This window comes from Oryctolagus cuniculus, chromosome 11, assembly GCF_051225735.1.
Source record: "Oryctolagus cuniculus isolate XC-2025 breed Fujian yellow rabbit chromosome 11, ASM5122573v1, whole genome shotgun sequence".
NCBI classification, from domain to species: Eukaryota; Metazoa; Chordata; class Mammalia; order Lagomorpha; family Leporidae; genus Oryctolagus; species Oryctolagus cuniculus.
The window spans coordinates 120,125,127-120,143,427 of record NC_142877.1 but is presented as its reverse complement, the minus strand read 5'-3'; the positions used below and the strand labels follow the sequence as shown (position 1 = coordinate 120,143,427).

Genomic DNA, 18,301 nt, shown 5'->3' with positions numbered 1-18,301 from the left:
TGGCCCTCTCTGCCATCAGTTCTCTCCCTATCCCGGCCAGGCCCCTCACCGCAGGCCTGGAAGCTTGCAAGGGGCCGCCCTGGGCTCCCCTCCCTGGACCACGTCGCCCGCCTCCCCCACAGCCAGGGTGGGGCCGGCCGGGGGCGCCGTGCTGGGCTGAGGCCACGCAGGACCCTGGAGCTGCCAGGCGGCCAGGAGGCTGGCGGGAAATGAGGCGGTGGGAGGCGCAGACGTCCAGTGCCCCTCCGACCCAGCCTCGGCTATGCGAGGAACTCCCACGGTTCGGGAATAGAAGGGCCCGCTGTGGCTCGGGTGTCGGTGGGGTGTCCCCAGGGTGGTGCTGTTGGGGGGTGAGGTCTGGTGGGGGGAGCTACCCTGGAAGCAATGCGCACAAGATGGGGAGGGGGTCACAAAAGCCCGAGTAGGGACCCAGCCCCTCCCCCGACACACACACATGCACACGCGCACACATGCACACGCGCACACATGCACACACTCGGTGTCTGTTTGCTGGCGTCCCACGTGATCCTCCTGCCCAGGTGCCCTCCAGCAGAGCCCTGTCCTGCCGTTGGGACTTCAGGCCTGCAAGCCTGCGAGCTAAATAACCCTCTGTTTCCTGGGTAGCTTGGCTCAGGGACTCCATTCTAGTTACAAAAAAAAGCTAGGACAGCCAATTTCTTAAACTTGGGTAAAAGATTTGAACACAGGCGTCTCCAAGAAAGATGGATGGATGGCAGATGACGACCAGAAAAGACGCCCAGTGTTATTCTTTATTAAGGAGAAGCAAGTCTCAAACCACAGTCACCACTGCACACACTAGGAGAGGGACTCCAGGGGTCCGCAGCAGGGAAGAAAAACGAGAAATAATTATAAATAAATAAATACCAACCCACAAGGGGTAGCTCTCCAGGAGCCCTAAGGGGAGACAGGAACTGCAGGAAACACATACAGTCTGCTGAGGTTAAGTCTGCTCCCTGGACCTGATTAAGCAAAACAGCCTACTCCAATATCAGTTCCCTGATTGGCTCCTGCAGCATATCTCATTAGCATGCACTTTCAGTTCCTGATTGGTTGTTAGCCCTGCCTTCTGATTGGTTGCTCTCTCTACTTTCTGATTGGTTGTTATTCTGACCCTCCTCTGACTAAAGCTGTACTTCAGGGGATGCACCCTGTGGATCCCATATGGGTGCTGATTCTATGTCCCAGTTGCTCCTCCTACAATCTGGCTGCCTGGGAAAGCAGTGGAAGATGGCCAAGTCCTTGGGCCCCTGCGCCCTTGTGGGAGACCTGTAAGAAGCTCCTGGCTCCTGGCTCCTGGCTTTGGGCTGGCCCAGGTGTTGTGGCCATTCGGAGAATGAAACAGCGGATAGAAGACCTCTCTCTCTCTCTCCCTCCTGTCTCTCTCTTTCTCCCTCCTTCTCTCTCTCTGCCTCCTCTCCCTCTCTCTCTCCCTCTCTCTCTCTCCCTCCTCTCTCTCTCTCTCTCTCTCTGCCTCTGCCTTTCCCTCTCTGTAATTCCACCTTTCAAATAAATGAATCTTTGAAGGGAATCTCTATTTACTTTTCAGAAGGGGACAATCAGAGCCGCTTAGTGTACAAAAGAGCCAGCCCTTGCAAGCTTCTCGGGGCGACTCCTCCCCTGCAGCCCCCCCTCCAGACTGCTGCCGCAGGAAATTTATTGTTTTCATTACATCTCACTTTGCTCACTGTCCTGTCTCTGTGTGGAAATTCTTCAGCACCAGAGAAGAACCGAGATCGCCCTCGTCATCCTGCAACAGAGTGGCCAAGGGTAAAGGCTGGCCACCTGGCCACACCAAACGTTGGCGAGGAAGCAGAGGAGCGGAATGCTCGCCCGCTGCTGGTGGGACTGGAAAGTGGCACCACCATGCGCACATTTCAGAGGGGCCCAGACGGGCTGGCACCGTGGCACAGTGGGTTCAGCCGCTGCCAGCAATGTTGGCATTACAAATGGGCACCAGTTCCAGTTCTGGTTGCTCCATTTCTGACCCAGCTCCCTGCTAACGTATCTGGGAAAGCAGCGGAAGATGGCCCAGGTCCTTGAGCCCGGGCACCCACGTGGAGACCCAGATGGAGCTCCGGGTTCCTGGCTTCAGCCTGGCCCAGCCCTGATTGTTGTGGCCATTGGGAGAGTGAACCAGTGGATGGAAGATTGTGTGTGTGTGTGTGTGTGTGTGTGGTCTCTGTCTCTCTCTTTGTAGCTCTGCCTTTCAAATAGATAAAGCTATAAAAGGGGCGGGGCTGAGATAAAAACCAGGGACAACAGGAAATGCTGGCGAGGATGCGGACAAGCCGAGCCACCCAGACATCACCGGCCGTAAACACACACACTTGGCAGCTTTGTTGGAAGTAACCGTGCACTTGCCTACAACACAGCACTCACACTCTTCCCTATTATCCCCGAGAAATGAAAAAAGCTACGTTCATGGGAACCCCCATACCCCGATGTCCATCACGGCTCTGTTCATAGTGGCCAAGAACTGGAAAAAACCGAAGTGTCCCTCCCCCGGTGAATTATTCAGGGATCTGCCCAGCAATGAGAGGGGTGCGCTGTGGACACGTGCCAACACTTGGCCTGGCTTCAAGGAAAAGCAATGGGGAGGCCGGCGCCGCGGCTCACTAGGCTAATCCTCCGCCTTGCGGCGCCAGCACACCGGGTTCTAGTCCCGGTCGGGGCGCCGGATTCTGTCCCGGTTGCCCCTCTTCCAGGCCAGCTCTCTGCTGTGGCCCGGGAAGGCAGTGGAGGATGGCCCAAGTGCTTGGGCCCTGCACTCCATGGGAGACCAGGAGAAGCACCTGGCTCCTGCCATCGGATCAGCGTGGTGCGCCGGCTGCCTCGCGCCGGCTGCAGCGGCCATTGGAGGGTGAACCAATGGCAAAGGAAGACCTTTCTCTCTGTCTCTCTCTCTCACTGTCCACTCTGCCTGTCAAAAAAAAATGGGGAAAGGTTACAGTTACAGTTTATGGTTCCATGTCTGCAACAGTTTCAAAATGACCAATTTATAGAGTGAGGAAGAGACCAGAAACCACCAGAGGCTGGGGGGGGGGGGGGGGGGAGGCCGCACACGGGCAGGGGGAGGGAACTTTTGGAAACAGCAGTTTCTCTGAACCTTGATTGCGGGGGAGTGAGAGGAAGCTGCGTGGGGAACAGAAGCGCCCAGAGCCCTGCGCAGGGCCCCAAACACCACTCACTGGCTCAGCACGCCCGAAAGCCCCCACAGGTGTTCCTGTAACCTTGACTGAGAAGGCAAGGCTAAGGACCCAGCTGGCTGGGGGGCAAAGAGGTTAAACCATTTCTTTTTCTTTTTTTTTTTTTTTTTTTTTTTTTTGGCAGGCAGAGTGGACAGTGAGAGAGAGAGACAGAGAGAAAGGTCTTCCTTTGCCATTGGTTCACCCTCCAATGGCCACCGCAGCCCACGCGCTGTGGCCGGCACACCGCGCTGATCCGAAGGCAGGAGCCAGGTGCTTCTCCTGGTCTCCCATGGGGTGCAGGGCCCAAGCACTTGGGCCATCCTCCACTGCACTCCCTGGCCACAACAGAGAGCTGGCCTGGAAGAGGGGCAACCGGGACAGAATCCGGCGCCCCGACCGGGACTAGAACCCAGTGTGCTGGCGCCGCAAGGCGGAGGATTAGCCTAGTGAGCCACGGCGCCGGCCTAAAGCATTTCTTGGGAAGAAAACCATGCAAAGTGCCAGCTCCTTGTTCTCCTGCCCCACAGGGTGCTGCTGAGGTAAAGGGCTACTGCAGGAGGGCTAGGCTGACAGCTGGACCCCCAGGAGCAGGCAAAGCAGGGAGCCTCACCCCCAGCAGAACCAGAGGAAGCTGTCTCTTAGTAACCTCCAGGGGAGACGGGCAGCCACTCCCACACTTCCCTCCCTCGCCCTTGGTCAAAGCCACAGGACCTCCTGCTAAGGCTCAGCCTCAGCCATGAAATCTCTGTGGTTTACAACACAAAGGTTTACTTCCTGTGTGCATTACTTGTGGGCTGTGAGCAGGGCAGGGCTGTGCTCCACAGATGGACAGGGTGCCTCCCCCCACCCAGTGGGACAGGAGGCGCTCCCTGAAGAGGGATGACAGTGACGGGGGGCAGTGGCTCAGCCCCCAGGCAGCCTCCTGCCTCCCCCAAGCACTGGTCCCTGACTACTTGCGTCCTGGAGTCGGGCGGGACAGGCGGCCTGGCTGCAGTCCGACAGGTGCAGGGACCTCAGGTGAGCTGCTTCACCTCTTGCAGCCTCACATTCTGCATCCATACAGCCGGGCCACGGCTGGGACCACCCACCACAGGGAGTCCGGGAGACACAATGCAGATGGGCGCTTGCGGGGGAGGCTGGGAGAAGGGAGAGATGGGAGGACTCCAGGAGGCGTGGGGCTTCCTTTGGAGGTGATACGATTTTTGGAACCAGATACAGCTGATGGCCGCTCTGCATTTTAATGGACTAAATGCCCTGAATTGTTCACTTTTTTTTTAAGGTTTATTTTGAAAGGCAGAGTTACAGAGAAAGAGGGAGAGACAGAAATCTCCCATCCACTGGTTCCCTCCCCAAATGGCTGCAACAGCCAGAGCTGGACCAGGCTGAAGCCAGGAGCCAGAAGCTTCTTCCGGGTCTCCCACGTGGATGCTGGGGTCCAAGGAGCCGGCTGGATCAGAAGTGGAGCAGCCAGGATGTGAACCAGTGCCTATGTGGGATGCCGGTGTCACAGGTGGTGGGTTAACCCACTTACGACACAGTACCAGCCCCCGTTGTTCACTTTAAGTGGTTCATTTCATGCTATGAGAACTTCAGCTTAATTACAAAATGAAGTAGACAGAGACTTGCCAGCATCCCATATAGGCACCGGTTTGAGTCCCGGCTGTTCCATTTCCGATCCAGCTCTCTGCTGTGGCCTGGGAAAGCAGTGGAAGATGCCCAAGTCCTTGGGCCCCTGCACCCATGTGGGGACCCAGAAGAAGCTCCTGGCTCCTGCTTCGGATTGGTGAAGCTCTGGCCGTTGCGGCCAACTTGGGAGTGAACCAGCGGATGGAAGGCCTCTCCCCCGCACTCCCCCCTCCCTGCCTCTCCTTCTCTCTGTGTGTAACTCTGACTTCCAAATAAATAGGTAAATCTTTAAGAAAATAAAAGACAGCAGAGTTCCCGGTAGCTTTGCCCCCTCCACCTGCAGCCCTTGGGGGATTCTGAGGAGAAGAGCTGAGGGGCTCCCCTAAAGAAAGGGGGCTCTGGCAAGGAGGCCAGGGGTGGGAGGGAGCAGGAACGCATGGGCCCAGGGGGTGACCTCGAGGGACCAGCGCCCAGCACTCCTTCCCACCTAACTGACCACTGCCCTGGCCTCTGCCGGCCCCTTCCTGCCTGTGAGCTGCGGCCTCCGCACGTCCAACGCCCGTCGTCTCGGTCAGCGCAGGCCACCTGTCGTCTGGGTGCCTCGTGCCCCGGACGCTCCCGTCTCATGGATTCGAGGCTGGAAGCGAGAGCCAGGGGGTCGGCACGGCCGGGCTCCATGGAGGCGCCTTCCCAGGTGCAGAGGCCAACTTCTTGCTGCACGCTCACGGGGTGGACCAGGGGCTCGGGCTCCCGACAAGCGCACTAAGCCCGTTCACATCGCACATCCGGTCCCTAACTGTCAGCTTCGCCAGCCGTGTCCTTGCAGGCTGGGAGGAGCTCGAGACCTCCCTGGGCCTCCCGGATCATGGCGCTGACCCATGGGTGAGGGCTCCGTCCTGCGACCCAACCGCCCCCGGAAGACCCTCCACCCTGCGACCACTGAGAGAGAGGACTGCAGCACCAGACCTAGGGGTGCAGGGAACCCCAGACTTTCAGCGTGAGTCAGAGCCCCGGGGGGAGGCCCTTGTCCGCTCAGGCAGTCCTCCCTGCAGACGGCAGGAGGGCTCTGCTGTCCCCGAGCCTGCCCCGGGGACCTGGCTGCTCAGTCGCTCATGGGGACCTCCCAAGGGAAGCAGCCTTCCGCCTAGCGCAGACCCTGGCCTGGGAGAGCCCCTCACCCCTGCGCAGACCTGGTGCCCCTCCTGTGTGTCCTGCAGCCTCTCACACGCCCCTGCCCGCAACGGCGTTCGTCCCGCTGTGTGTCCTGTCTGACTCATGTGTCCCTTGTCTTCCTGCTGGACTGGGAGCTCCCTGAGGGAAGCCCAGTTCACGTGGCCTTGGCAATGAACCGCTTCCACCAGCCCATCTTGTGGATGTAGAGACTGAGACGCAGGGGGAGAGGGCAGGAAGGGGTTAAACAATCCACATGTTCTCACTCAGCCCTACAGTGAGGCTTTGACCACAGATGAGCCCTGAGCCCCTGCCTTCTAGAGAAACACCCCAACCCCTCAACGTGGCAGCAGATTCACTCACTCACGCAGTCTCCCTGTAAGTGGTTATTGGACGCAAACTCTCGGGAGGGTTTTATTAAGAGCCCTCCGGTAGCTGGACCGGGGTGCCCTCTTTGCCCTCTGGTCCCATGGCTGGGACACTGACTGCATGCCGCAGAGCCGGGCGAGACCCGCGGGAGGAGGCCGCGGCCCGGGGTGGAACCGGCTCAGTCCTGCAGCTTGCCGGAGTACGCCTCGGCCCTGTCCAGGGGCGGCCCCCGGTTCACAGACGCGTAGGACAGCTCCGAGCTGCCCAGGGACCTGGGGGCAGCCTCCTGCAGGATCTGGGAGTCGTGCGTCATTTCCCCGTCCGCGGTGCCCATGTCCCTGGCCGAGGGGATGGAGAGGGGGATTAGGGCCTCGGAGTGAACCCAGACCCCTTACGCTGCTCGGGGGCCCGACACCTCGGCAATGCCTTCCCAGCTGCTCCGTTCCATCAACGGATCTTTCTGGAGCATCGCGTGCGCCCTGCCCTGGGAACAGGGAAGTGTCACCTTCAGGAACCTTGTGAACAGCTGACAGGGCTGACTGTGAGCTGGACAACAGGGGGCCATGGTCCCTGTCCCCACAGAGCCCAGACTGGGAGACGGCAGGCATCTGGCACCGTGGTCAAGACGCCGCTTGGGCCGCCTGCGTCTCTTATTGAAGTGCCTGGGCTCCGGTCACAGCTCTGCTTCCTCTTGTGTTTGTTTGTTTTTGAGGATTTATTTCTTACTTGAAAGGCAGAGTTAAAGAGGGAGAGACAGACAGAGAAAGAAAGAGAGGTCTTCCATCCACTGGTTCACTCCCCAAATGGCCGGGACCAGGAGCCAGGAGCTTCATCCACGTCTCCCATGTGGGTGCAGGGGCCCAAGCACTTGGGCCGTCTTCTGCTGCTTTCCCAGGCCATTAGCAGGGAGCTGGATCAGAAGTGGAGCAGCTGGGACTCGAACCCATGCCCATACGGGATGCTGGCATTGTAGGCAGCAGCTTAACCTGCTACGCCAGGGTGCCGACCCTCAGCTCTGCTTCTGATTCCAGCTTTCAGCTAACACACCCCCGGGAGGCGGAAAGTGATTGATTCTACTACTTGGGTCCTCAGCACCCAGCATCCGCTTGGGAGACTCCTGCATGCAGTCCCCAGCTCCCAGCTTCAGCCTGGCTCAGCTCTGGCTGTAAGTGAACTATCAGATGGATGATCTGTCTGTCTCTGTCTCTGCCTTTCAAATAAATTCTTAAAAACCATATTTAAAAACAATATATACACAAAAACACTGAGGAGACAGACTACAACAATGGCCGCCCAAAGTCCAGGTGGGAGGCCCAGGAAGGCTTCCTGGAGGAGGAGGCAGATGATGTGATGGCCCTAAAGAAGGAGGATGAGTTGGGCAGGCTCAGAGAGCCGTTGCGGGTGTGAGGTCAGCTCGGCCAGTGTGGCATGCGAGGGTACAGGTGTCTGGGGCAACTGTGCCAAGTTTGGTGCAGCTGGAGCCAGACCAGAGTGGGGATGGCAGTAGAGAGGCCACGCTCACATGACAGCTTCACAGGTGCCCACAGCGGGGGTGGGGGGGGGCAGACAGGTGCGGACAGCTGGAGGGTCCAGCTGAGGTCACCAGTGTTGTCCGTGTAGGCTGCAACCGCCTGCCCCACTCACCCCCACCGGTTTCCCACCTGGCTAGTTTCCCCGGGCTCACCTCTCTCTCCATCTACTCCCCCAACTCCCACTAGTTATTCAAAGCCCCCGGGGCCCCCTCCCTCTCATGGAGCTTGCACACGACAGTCCCTCCTCCAGGAAGCCCTCTGGGATGCTCCAGGCCGGATCTGCCCTGCGCCCTCTGAGTCCCACCTGGTGGTGCCTTGATTCCTGGCCTGCTAGGCCCCCAGCCGCCAGCAGACGGAGCGCTCCCCTGGCGGCTGTTCCACAACACCCCCGAGGGGAGACATGAAGCCCAGGTGTCAGTGGGGGGAGACCTGGGTTCTAAGCCCAGCTACACCTGCTGGCCTCTTCCTCCCTCTGGGCCTCGGTTTCGCAGTGACCGCCCTGCGGACTCCGTGGGGTGAGCACCACGCGTTACTATTTCCATTTTCCAGGCACGGAAGCTGGGGCAGGGGGTGATCCACGCCTTGCCCGAGGCAGCACAGGGGCTGACCTCTGACCTGGTGCCGGGCCCCGCCCTCCCCAGCTGACTGACATGACCTGCTCCCCTCTGACCAGGCCCCCGGCAGGCTCTCCCCGGGCAGTACTCACAGGAAGCTGAGGACGACGGCTCCAGCGAAGCCCAGCAGCAGGAAGAAGGGCAGGGAGCCCAGGATGGAGGTGATGACGATCATGCCCCCGCTGCGCCGGCCCGGCCACGTGTCGATGGCCGCGTAGGGGGCAGCTGCCGCAGGCGGGAGCACACCCAGTTACTCCCCGACACCGGCCGCCCCCGGCCCCCTCCCAGGGCTGGGCGGGTGGCCCCCTGTCCGGCGACTCTCCTCCCAGGTCCAGGGCACAATGACCCGGTTTGCCCCACACCCCACTTCTCAACTTCCCTTCCTGTGGTCCCGGCCTCTGTTCTAATTTATAAACAGCCCCGTGTCCTGCAGTACGGTGGATGGGAGATGGATTACGGCGGAAAGTCAGCAATTACAGCCAGGCAAGGGGCCTGCTGAGCGGGACCAAAGGGCCGTGGGCCTGGCTCTCCTCCAGAGACCATCACTCTTCCTGGACTCCCTGGGGAGCCACGAGTGGGTCCCACCGGGCGCCGGCCACATCTGGGGCACTGTCCCACACAGACGCCCTGAAGGCCCCCATGAACAGCCCCTGCACAAGGAGACTAAGACCCCCCACCCAAGCACATGCAGACTGCTGGCTCGAACGCAGACCCGCCTGGCCCCTTAGGCCCCGCCCCAGGGAGCGGCACCTGTGCTTCCGTCCAGCCTCCCTGACAGAATCCTGCTAGCGAGACTGAGCAAGAATTCTTCCCACTTCTCAGACCGGGAGACCGAGGCCCCAGTGTGCTAGCGGCATGAGGGGCAGAAGCCGGACACGGAGTGATCAACTACACCCACGCACCCGCCTCCCATCACGCATCGTCACACCCACCGTACACTGTCACATGCACACTCACACACGCACAGACACAGCACGCGTGTGCACCGCGACTCTCCGTACCAGTCACAGGAACCTGTCCTGGCGGGAACGGGCGGATCACTCTGGCTTCAGTCCCACCCACCTGGCCTTTGGGAGGCAGGCGACAGCCTCGGGGCACTCTGCTCATCAACCCCACAGTGAACTCCCCGCCTGGGCCTGGGGAGACTGTCGTCAAGGTCGTGGAGGTCCCCGCCCGGCCCCGCCTCCCTGGGTGCCCTGGGAAGTCACCCAGCTCCACTTACGCCGGTTGGTGCGGATGGCATCTGACCACAGAGTCTGGTCCTGGACCAAGCCTGTGGCCGTGTTGACCAGGATGTACTTGAACCTGGAAGGAGACGGGCCGGGTGACTGTCACGCGTGCCACAAGCTCCAGCCGCAGGCAGGTGGGAGGAGAGGCTGGAGGGGGAGACTGGGGCTTCCAGAGGTGGGAATTGTACGCAGCCACCACCAGGCGGGCTTTAGGCAACAGGACAGTGCAGGGCTGGCCACCCGGGAGCCTGGACGCCTCCCCAGTTTAGACGCCATGTCCTCCGCGAAGCCTTCCGTCGGGGCCTCTGCCTCTTGGAGACACCCCCCTCCCCGCCCCGCTTCTCTCCTCCGTGGAGCACACACAGCATCCGCCCACCCGTGCTTCTGCACTCTGCCTTCCGCTCTTCCAAGCAGGATCTCTGGGAGACCAAGGGGACCTCAACAAACCAACAAACCGGAGTAACATCCACCAGCACCGTCAGCACCACGGGGAAGGCGGGGCAGCACAACAGGACGGGTGCACGTGACACCGGGGCCGGGGTCACGGCACTGCGGGTTCAGCTGCAGCCTGTGACTCCAGCACCCAAGACACAGGCCGGTTCGAGTCCCGGCTGCTCCACTTCCCATCCAGCTCCCTGCTATGGCCTGGGAAAGCAGCGGAAGATGGCCCAAGTGCTTGGGCTCCTGCCACCACATGGGGGACCTGGACGAAGCTCCTGGCTCCTGGTTTCGGCGTGACCCAACCCTGGCTGTTGAGGCCATTTGGGGAGTGAACCAGCGGATGGAAACATCTCTCCCTCCTTTCATCTCTCCCCCTCTGTCACTCTGCTTTTCAAATAAATAAAACGAATCTTTAAAAACAACAGCAACTCTGTTGCAACAGGTGGCGTGCTTAACCCCCACTTCTCTGTCTCCGGATAAGCATTCCAAGGCGGGGCTGTGCGTCCCTTATTCCCGAGGGAGAGTGAAGTCCGACAGGGCTGCGTTTGAGTTGAGGAGGAGGAAGAGCCTGCCTATACTCACAGCAAGGTCGGAGGCCGGGGGCTGGGGGTGGGATCAGGTGAGCAGGGGCTCATGTCCTGCCCTGTAGCTGAGGCCAGAGGCCCCGACCCCGCTCAGAGGATGGCAGGTGGGCTGCAGACATCGCCTGGGCTTCTCCATGGCAACCAGAGCAGGTGCAACCCCCAGCTTTGGCATCGGCTAAGCCCCCTGGCCCAGAGCCAGGAGGGAGCTCAGGGTTTTCTAGAGAGAAGATGCTCCAGAAATATCCAGAAATAGATGGGGTGTGGGTGGGGGAAGCAGAGGGGCTCCCTGGAGGAGGGGGAAGCAGAGGCTAAGGCTGGGGGGGACACCTTCCACGGCTCGAGCTCATGCCGGGCCACAATGTGTGCAGGGACACTTCCCTCTCCGGACCACAGTTACCTTCCCTGTCGAATGAAGAGGGTTGGGTGGTGGGCTCCACACGTGGGGTCCAGCGCAAGATGAAAGTGGCCCCTTATGCAAAACCCAACAAGACGGCACTGAGCCAGCTGGGGGGCCCTTCCAAGCATGGGGTTCCGTGTAGGAAGCCGGTCCTGCCTGGGACTGGGCTGGCCCCAGTACGTGTGCTCTGGACAGCAGTGGCGACCCTGCTGGGTCTTCAGGGCTCAGCTGCTGCCCCTCCCCCAGCACCGCCACGGCTCACACCCACCTGTACTGTGTGGCTGCCGACAGGGGAGCGTTGCAGAGGCCCTGGAAGTTAGGGTCCCACAGGCAGCTCCCATTGCCGCCCACCTTCACCAGGTATGCGTTCAGGATCTCCGAGGCCTGGGTCACGTCCCCGACAGCATCCAGGTTGGGCAGGTCGCTGCAGGGGGTCAGGTCAAAGGCCACAGCCCTGTAGGGGCCTGTCCTCCCACCCTGGGTCTGCTGGAAGGTCGAGTCCAGGGGGGCGTTGGTGCTGTCCTGCACGGAGGCATTCCTGGAGCCGGCTGCAGGGGCAGTGCTGGGCGTGAGGCTGCAGCGCACCCCTCACTGTCAGGCATCAGACAGCCCAGCCTCCTCTGCCCTGCTCTGTGCTGGGCACTGGGGTCACATGCACCGGGCAGGATCAGTCTCCCCGCCCCCTCCCATGCGATGCAGCGATGCACCAGGAGCCCCCACTCCCAGCTTCGGACGCTGCCTGCAGCGCTGAATGAATTAAATGACCCAAGGGAGCCCTGGGAGACAACCGTCCGGGAGAAGTGTGAGAGGCTGGCGCTGGATTCCATCTCCTGGAAGTCCAGACTCCTGCCAGCGAAGGGGTCAGGGCCGGGCAGGTGAGCCGGTCCGAGCAGGTCTGGATGCACGGCCTCAGCTTGCAAACTCCAATCTTGAACCTCCCTGGGCAGCCTCAGGGGGCTTGGATGGAGGACAGACGGCTGGAGGCGCGCCAGTGAGGGATCCCACCCCTGAGCCTTCACTCCTTGCACGCTGGCTGTAGGTGTGAGCTCTGCAGCGTGCAAAGCACCTGGTGCAACATAGGTGCTCAGTGACCCGTGCTGTGGTTACTGCCCCACTAGACTGGATGCCCCTGCAGGGCGCCCCCCAGTGGGCGCCAGTGTGTGGTGGCGGGGAGCATGGGGTAGTTCAGCCAAACCACCACAGGGACAGGGCACCCCGCTCCGGCCTCCTTCCCCGGCCTGGGAAAGGCTCCGGCTCCGTCTGGAACAGCTGGAGGGAGGCAAGACCCGTACCCGAGTCCTCCAGGACGTAGAGGTAGACTTCGTAGGTGCCGTTGAGGGCCCCCGAGCTGTCAAACACGCAGAGCGGCTTTTCCAAGGCCACGGTGGTGAGGGTGGGGTTGTTGGTGGCGAAAGTCACGCTGGCCAGTTGAGGCTGGAGGTTCACCGCTAGGGGAGGCAGTGAGGACGGGAGTCGACTCCCAGCAGAACTGTCCACACCATGGGCACCCTCAGCTCACCCCCCACCCCGGAGTCTGTGTGCAGTTACTGAGCACCTGCTGTATGCCGGGCACTGGGTTTGGCCCTCTCCTTGGGTCAGCTCATGAACTCGTGTCAGATACAAGCAGAGCCCCTGCACCCCATCTGGCTACCCAGGCAGCCTGGCCACACCGCTGCCCTCTCTGCCCCAGCCTGCCGGGCAGGCCTCATGGTGCAGCGGGTTAAGCCACTGCTTGGACACACACAGCCCATACTGGAGTGCCTGGCTGGAGTCTGGCTCTTCTGCCTCTGATCCAGCTTCCTGCTAACATGCAGCACATATGGCTCAAGAATTTGGGTCCCTGCCACCCACTGGGAGACCAGGATGGAGTTCCTGGCTCCTGGCTTCAGCCAGGCCCACCACTGGCTGTTACAGGTATTTGGGGAATGAACCAGCAGATGGAAGACTCTCTTCCTCTCTCTCTGCCACTCTGCCTTTCAAATAAATAAATCTTAAACAAAACAAAACTCCCCGCTGTCTTAAGCACCTGTTCACCCAGGGGTCCCCACGAAAGGGATGCTGGCGATCGCTATTGCTATTAATAACAATTTCTGGGAAAAATTTATATTCATTAAGTAAAAGTTAAAAAAATAACAATATCTGGGGCACCCAGTGCCCAGGAATTGGTGCCCTTTCTAGAAGTGAACAATGAGGTTCCCACGGGCGGTCACTTCCCAACAAGGCTCCTCCTATTCCCCCGGCTTACCTGAGCAGAACCGCAGGCAGCCGAGGGCCAGCAGGGCCCAGAGCAGAGGCATCGCCCGGCAGAGCCGCGGAGCGCGGGGACGTGGTGCAGCCCGGAGCGAGCGCTAGCACTGGCCTCTCCCGCCGGGCGCACCTGCCCGCCCGGGGCCCTCGGCGTGCCCCGCCTCCGCCCGCGCCGGCCAATCCGCGGCCTCGTCGAGGGATATTTGCATAGGCCCCGCCCCGGGCGCGCGCGGTGCCGCAGGGCGCAGCTCTGTCCCCGGAGCGCCCCGGCCAAAGCGCTTGGTACCGTGTGCCGGGTGCAGGCGGCGCCTCGGCGCACCTCTCGCCTTAGGAGGCCTCGGGGACGAGGCGTCCCGCCCTGGAGCCTCAGTTTCCGTGTTAAGGGGACGGTGGTCCCCACCGCTCCTCTGTGTGCCGGACACCCTCTGCGCTCTTGCGACACCAGGCTAACCGGTGAAAGCCGGTTCCTGGAGCGCTCCCTCCGCAGACCCCCTGTGCAAGTCCCGGATGAAGGCGCAGGGACTCCGGGGAGGGGCGGGGGCTCACCAGGCCGCAGGTGCACTCCCTGGCAACGCCGAGGCCAGGGCTGCGTCCAGGCGGACGGAGCAGGGTTGGAGCAGGGTGGTGGGATGGCTCACCTGGGCAGGGTGGTGCCTTCCGCCGCTGCAATCTGTGTGCATCTCCGAGTGCGCCTTCAGTCAGTTTTTCATGTAAGAAGTAAGATAAATCAACAAGGACGGGGCTCGGGGGTGGTGGGAGTGAAATGGAAAACAGAAACTGAAGCATCTGTGTAGGACACTGGAGAGAGAAAGAGAAGTCTATACCCGAGGAACTGTGGGACCGGCCGCCTGCTCCCTTGCTGGAGCCACCCCCGAGGTCAAAGGGACCTTGACTGGAACCCAGACCCCACCGTGAGCCCTTGGCGGTGGGGAAGGCAGAGCAAGTCTCGCCATAGGAGGGTGGGGATTTGGAATAGAGCAAGGTGAACTCTGCTGTGTGTGTGTTATTTACTTTTTTGTTTAAGATTTATTTATTTATTTGAGAGAGTTACAGAGAGAGAGAGAGAGAGAGAGAGAGAGAGAGAGCTCTCCCACACACTGGCTCACTCCCCAGATAGCCACTATGGCTGGAGCTGGGCCGATCCGAAGCCAGAAGCCAGGAGCTTCTTCTGTGTCTCCCATGTGGGTGCAGGGGCCCAAGCACTTGGACCATCCTCCACTGCTTTCCTAGGTGCATTAGCATGGAGCTGGATCAGAAGTGGAGCAGCTGGGTCTCAAACTGACACCCATATGAGATGCCAGCACTGCAGGTGCTGCCCCAATTAAATTTTTTCAAAAGATTTATTTATTTATTTAAAAGTCAGAGTTACACAGAGAAAGAAGGAGAGGGAGAGGGAGAGAGAGAGAGAGAGAGAAGTCTTCCATCCACTGGTTCACTCCCCAGCTGGCCGCAATGGCCAGAGCTGCGTCTTTCTGAAGCCAGGAGCCAGGAGCTTCTTCTGCATCTCCCACGTGGGTGCAGGGACCCAAGCTCTTGGGCCATCTTCCACCGCTTTCCCAGGTGCATTAGCAGGGAGCTGGATCAGAAGTGGAGCAGCTGGGTCTCAAATCAGAACCTGCAGGCGCCAGCCCCAGTTAATTTTTTTTTGTGGAGATTTAAGAGAATTTTTTTAAGATTTATTTTATTTATTTATTTATTTGAAAGTCAGAGTTACACAGAGAGAGAAGGAGAGGCAGAGAGAGAGGTCTTCCATTCGATGGTTCACTCCCCAATTGGCTGCAACGGCCAGAGCTGTGCCAATCCGAAACCAGGAGCTTTCTCTGGGTCTCCCACGTGGGTGCAGGGGGCCAAGGACCTGGGCCATCCTCAATTGCTATCTCAGGCCATAGCAGAGAGCTGGATCAGAAGTGGAGCAGCCTGGATTTGAACTGGCACCCATATGGGATGCTGGGGCTTCAGGCCAGGGCGTTAACACACTGTGCCACAGTGCCAGCCCCTCCAATTAATTCTTAAAAACAATCAAGTTATGGGGCTGGCACTGTGGCATTACAACCATCTGGGGAAAGGCAGAGTGAGAGAGAGAGGGAGAGACAGAGTTCTTCCATCAGCTGGCCCGTTCCCGAAGGGGCTGCAATGGCCAGGGCTGGTCCAGGACAAAGCCTGGAACCCAGAACCCCATCTGGGTGTCCCAAATACCTGGGCCATCCTCTGCTGCCCTCCCTAGCACTGTAGCAGGGAGCTGGATTGGAAGCGGAGCAGCTGGGACTTGAACCAGCACTCATATGGGATGCCAGCACTGCAGGTGGTGGCTCAACCATTGTGCCACAGTGTTGGCCTGGAGGCATTACATTTCCTGGATATGACAGTTATAGCGTGGTTACGTAAGCAGGAGCCAGGCTGGAGTAGCGGGGTGGACGAAGGGTTGTGGTACATACGGGAGGAGAGAGCGAGGGAGCCAGACCTGGAGCATGATCAGCATCCGCGTGTTCTCTGTGTTGTTTTTCAAAGCTCCTGCGGATGTGACGCTTGGCAGTGAGAACCTGGTGGGAATTCTGTGCCCTTCCCCAGGTGCGCGGCTGCCCTCCTGGGCCTCTGTCCCCCCACCCCGCTATAAAACGGGGCCTTGCTCTGCCGAGCTCACACAGAGAGGCGCTCCCAGCTGGGGGTGCGGCTTCCCCTGGCGTTTGATGGACAGTTCTCTTCCGATACTTGTCTGTGAACCTGAACTTCCCGCCAGGCCGGGAGGGTCGACCTTCAGGCTCAGCCCAGAGCCCCCGGTGAGGGGGCCGAGCACAGGCACCTTGTCTTCTCCAAGACGTGAGAAGAGTCTTCCATCCCTCTCTTTGCCCAAATCTGGGGGAGGGGGGGATGTTAACATCTGCAGAGGCCCAAAGAATGTTCCACAAAAACAAGAGAACAAAGAAATAACAAGCCTTGGATTTCTAACCAAGTCTACTTCAAAGATGCCGAGTGATTCACTGTGGCTGGCTCGCCGGGAGAGGCCAAGGCCGCCATGCGTGGCGGGGAGACCGGGGTGAACTGGAAGACGCCCCACACCTGCTCATGTCCCCCTGCAGCCCAAGGTGCCCTGGGGACATTCCAGAGTTTTTTGCAAAAAAGAAATGATTTTTCCCTTTTTGCTCAGGCGTCTCCTGGGCGCTGAGCGTGGCAGTGACTGTGTTTCGGTATCTGGGTCATGGGCCGTCTTCCTGACCCCGGCAGGGAGGACGTGCCTGCTGGGGAGCCGGGGAGCCGGGGAGCTGGGGAGCTGGCGCTTCTGGGAAGAGAAAGGTTAAGCAAAGCCCGGCCCTCCGCAGGCCTCCCTTGAACTTGAAACTCCGGGTTGGAAACTCTTGGCCCAGACTTGTCTCTTTGAGAGGCCTGAGCCAGCCATCTCCTCGCCTGGCCTCTGGAAAGCCAGAGGAGCTGCGGGCGGCTCAAATGACAAACTCAGACGGCACCCAGAGGAAGAACCCCGCGTGGGCCCCGAGCGCTCATCCCTGCGCCGTCAGCGATGCCACCCCTGCCGCCTCCCGGGTTTCAGTCCCTGACCTGCACGGCAGGCCGCCCACCTTGGCGGCTGCCAGGGGCTGTGCCCCCCAGGCTTGCAGAGTGGCTCACAGCCCTGGCTCTGGTTCTCCCCAGGGCTGGCAGCCCTTGCCCCACTCCAAAGCCTCAGTTTCTTTTCCAGGAAAACGGGGCGGCTGCAGATGCTGCCTGGGCCGTGGGGGTGGTGGGTGTGACCAGGTCTGGGCCTGGGTGCATCCACTGCTTCATGCTTCTCTACACCCTTTGCATTTTGCAAACTCGGATAATTAAAATAAAACTTTTTAAAAAGTAATTAATTAATTAATTTGACAAACAAAGTTATAGAGAAGCAGAGAGAAAGAAAAGTCTTCCATCCGCTGGTTCACTCCTCAAATGGCCGCAACGGCTGGAGCTGAGCTGGTCCGAAGCCAGGAGCCAGGAGCTTCTTCCGGGTCACCTATGTGGGTGCAGGGGCCCAAGGACTTGGGCCATCTTCTACTGCTTTCTCAGGCCACAGCAGAGAGCTGGATCAGAAGAGGAGCAGCCGGGACTTGAACCAGCACCCATGTGGGCTTTACTTGCCACACCGCAACTTGTAAGCACATGACAGGTGTAGCTATGATGACGTCTCTCCCCAAACCCCAGAGCAGGAGGCCCCCAGGGCCACAGTCCAGTGTTCGGTATCACAGTGCCTCCCACGCCCTGCACAGGGCTCATGTTCGTCGCGTTTGCCGGCTGAGTGAGTGGATGTTTAAATTACCGTGACTCGAAGACAGGGACCCTGGGAGGAGTCACGGCATGGCTGGTGCCGGGGAAGGCTTTGCTGATGGACTGGGTGTGGCGTGTGAACGGGGGGATCGAGGGGGACCCCGAGCCTCGGCCCGAGGCCCCAGAAGGGTGAAGTCGGGGGACTCCCAGCAGTGCCCAGGTCAGGAGCTGCAGGTGTGGGGGGACCTGGAGCCCAGAGAGGGACCAGAGTGCACTAGGGGAGCCCTGACCCTCTGGGGAGGGATCCAGGCCGGAGAGGCCACTTCTCCCACCTGGGTCACCCAGGGGTGACAGGGGGCAAACAGGACGGATTCACAACCTCAACTAACATCCGCCGCCCAGGCCTGGCACGGGAGCCGGGGGACAGTCACAGCCACCTGGACCTGCAGGAGCCCTGTGTCCAGGCTAAAGGGTAGTGTGGCCAGGGGAGGGTCTAGCAGGGTGCAGCCCCGCCCACCGCTTTGGAGGAAGGTGCGGCCTGTCTGGTTTGTCCAGGGAAAACTGGTTTGTCCGTCTCTGGAATGAAGCCCGGATTAGACATTAATTCCTTCTTATCTGTGAGGTCTGCCGGCCGCTGGGACATGCAA

The 18,301-nt window shown here is 60.1% G+C and overlaps 1 protein-coding gene across 2 annotated transcripts; it reads right to left on the bottom strand.

The window, feature by feature from the left end:
- Positions 1-6,334: 6,334 nt before the first annotated feature.
- UPK3A (uroplakin 3A) lies at positions 6,335-13,575 on the bottom strand. 2 transcript variants are annotated; one of them, XM_089307728.1, is made up of 7 exons: positions 13,417-13,575; positions 12,464-12,619; positions 11,440-11,719; positions 9,743-9,825; positions 9,522-9,656; positions 8,613-8,745; positions 6,335-6,712 (listed from the first exon to the last, which is right to left on the bottom strand). In XM_089307728.1, exons 1-7 carry the CDS (start codon positions 13,466-13,468, stop codon positions 6,553-6,555), a joined length of 999 nt encoding a protein of 332 aa, XP_089163854.1. In that variant the 5' UTR covers positions 13,469-13,575; the 3' UTR covers positions 6,335-6,552. The 2 variants fall into 2 exon arrangements, with proteins under 2 accessions (XP_089163854.1, XP_002723521.4); XM_002723475.6 differs by lacking the exon at positions 9,522-9,656 and having other exon boundaries at positions 6,354-6,712.
- Positions 13,576-18,301: the final 4,726 nt, after the last annotated feature.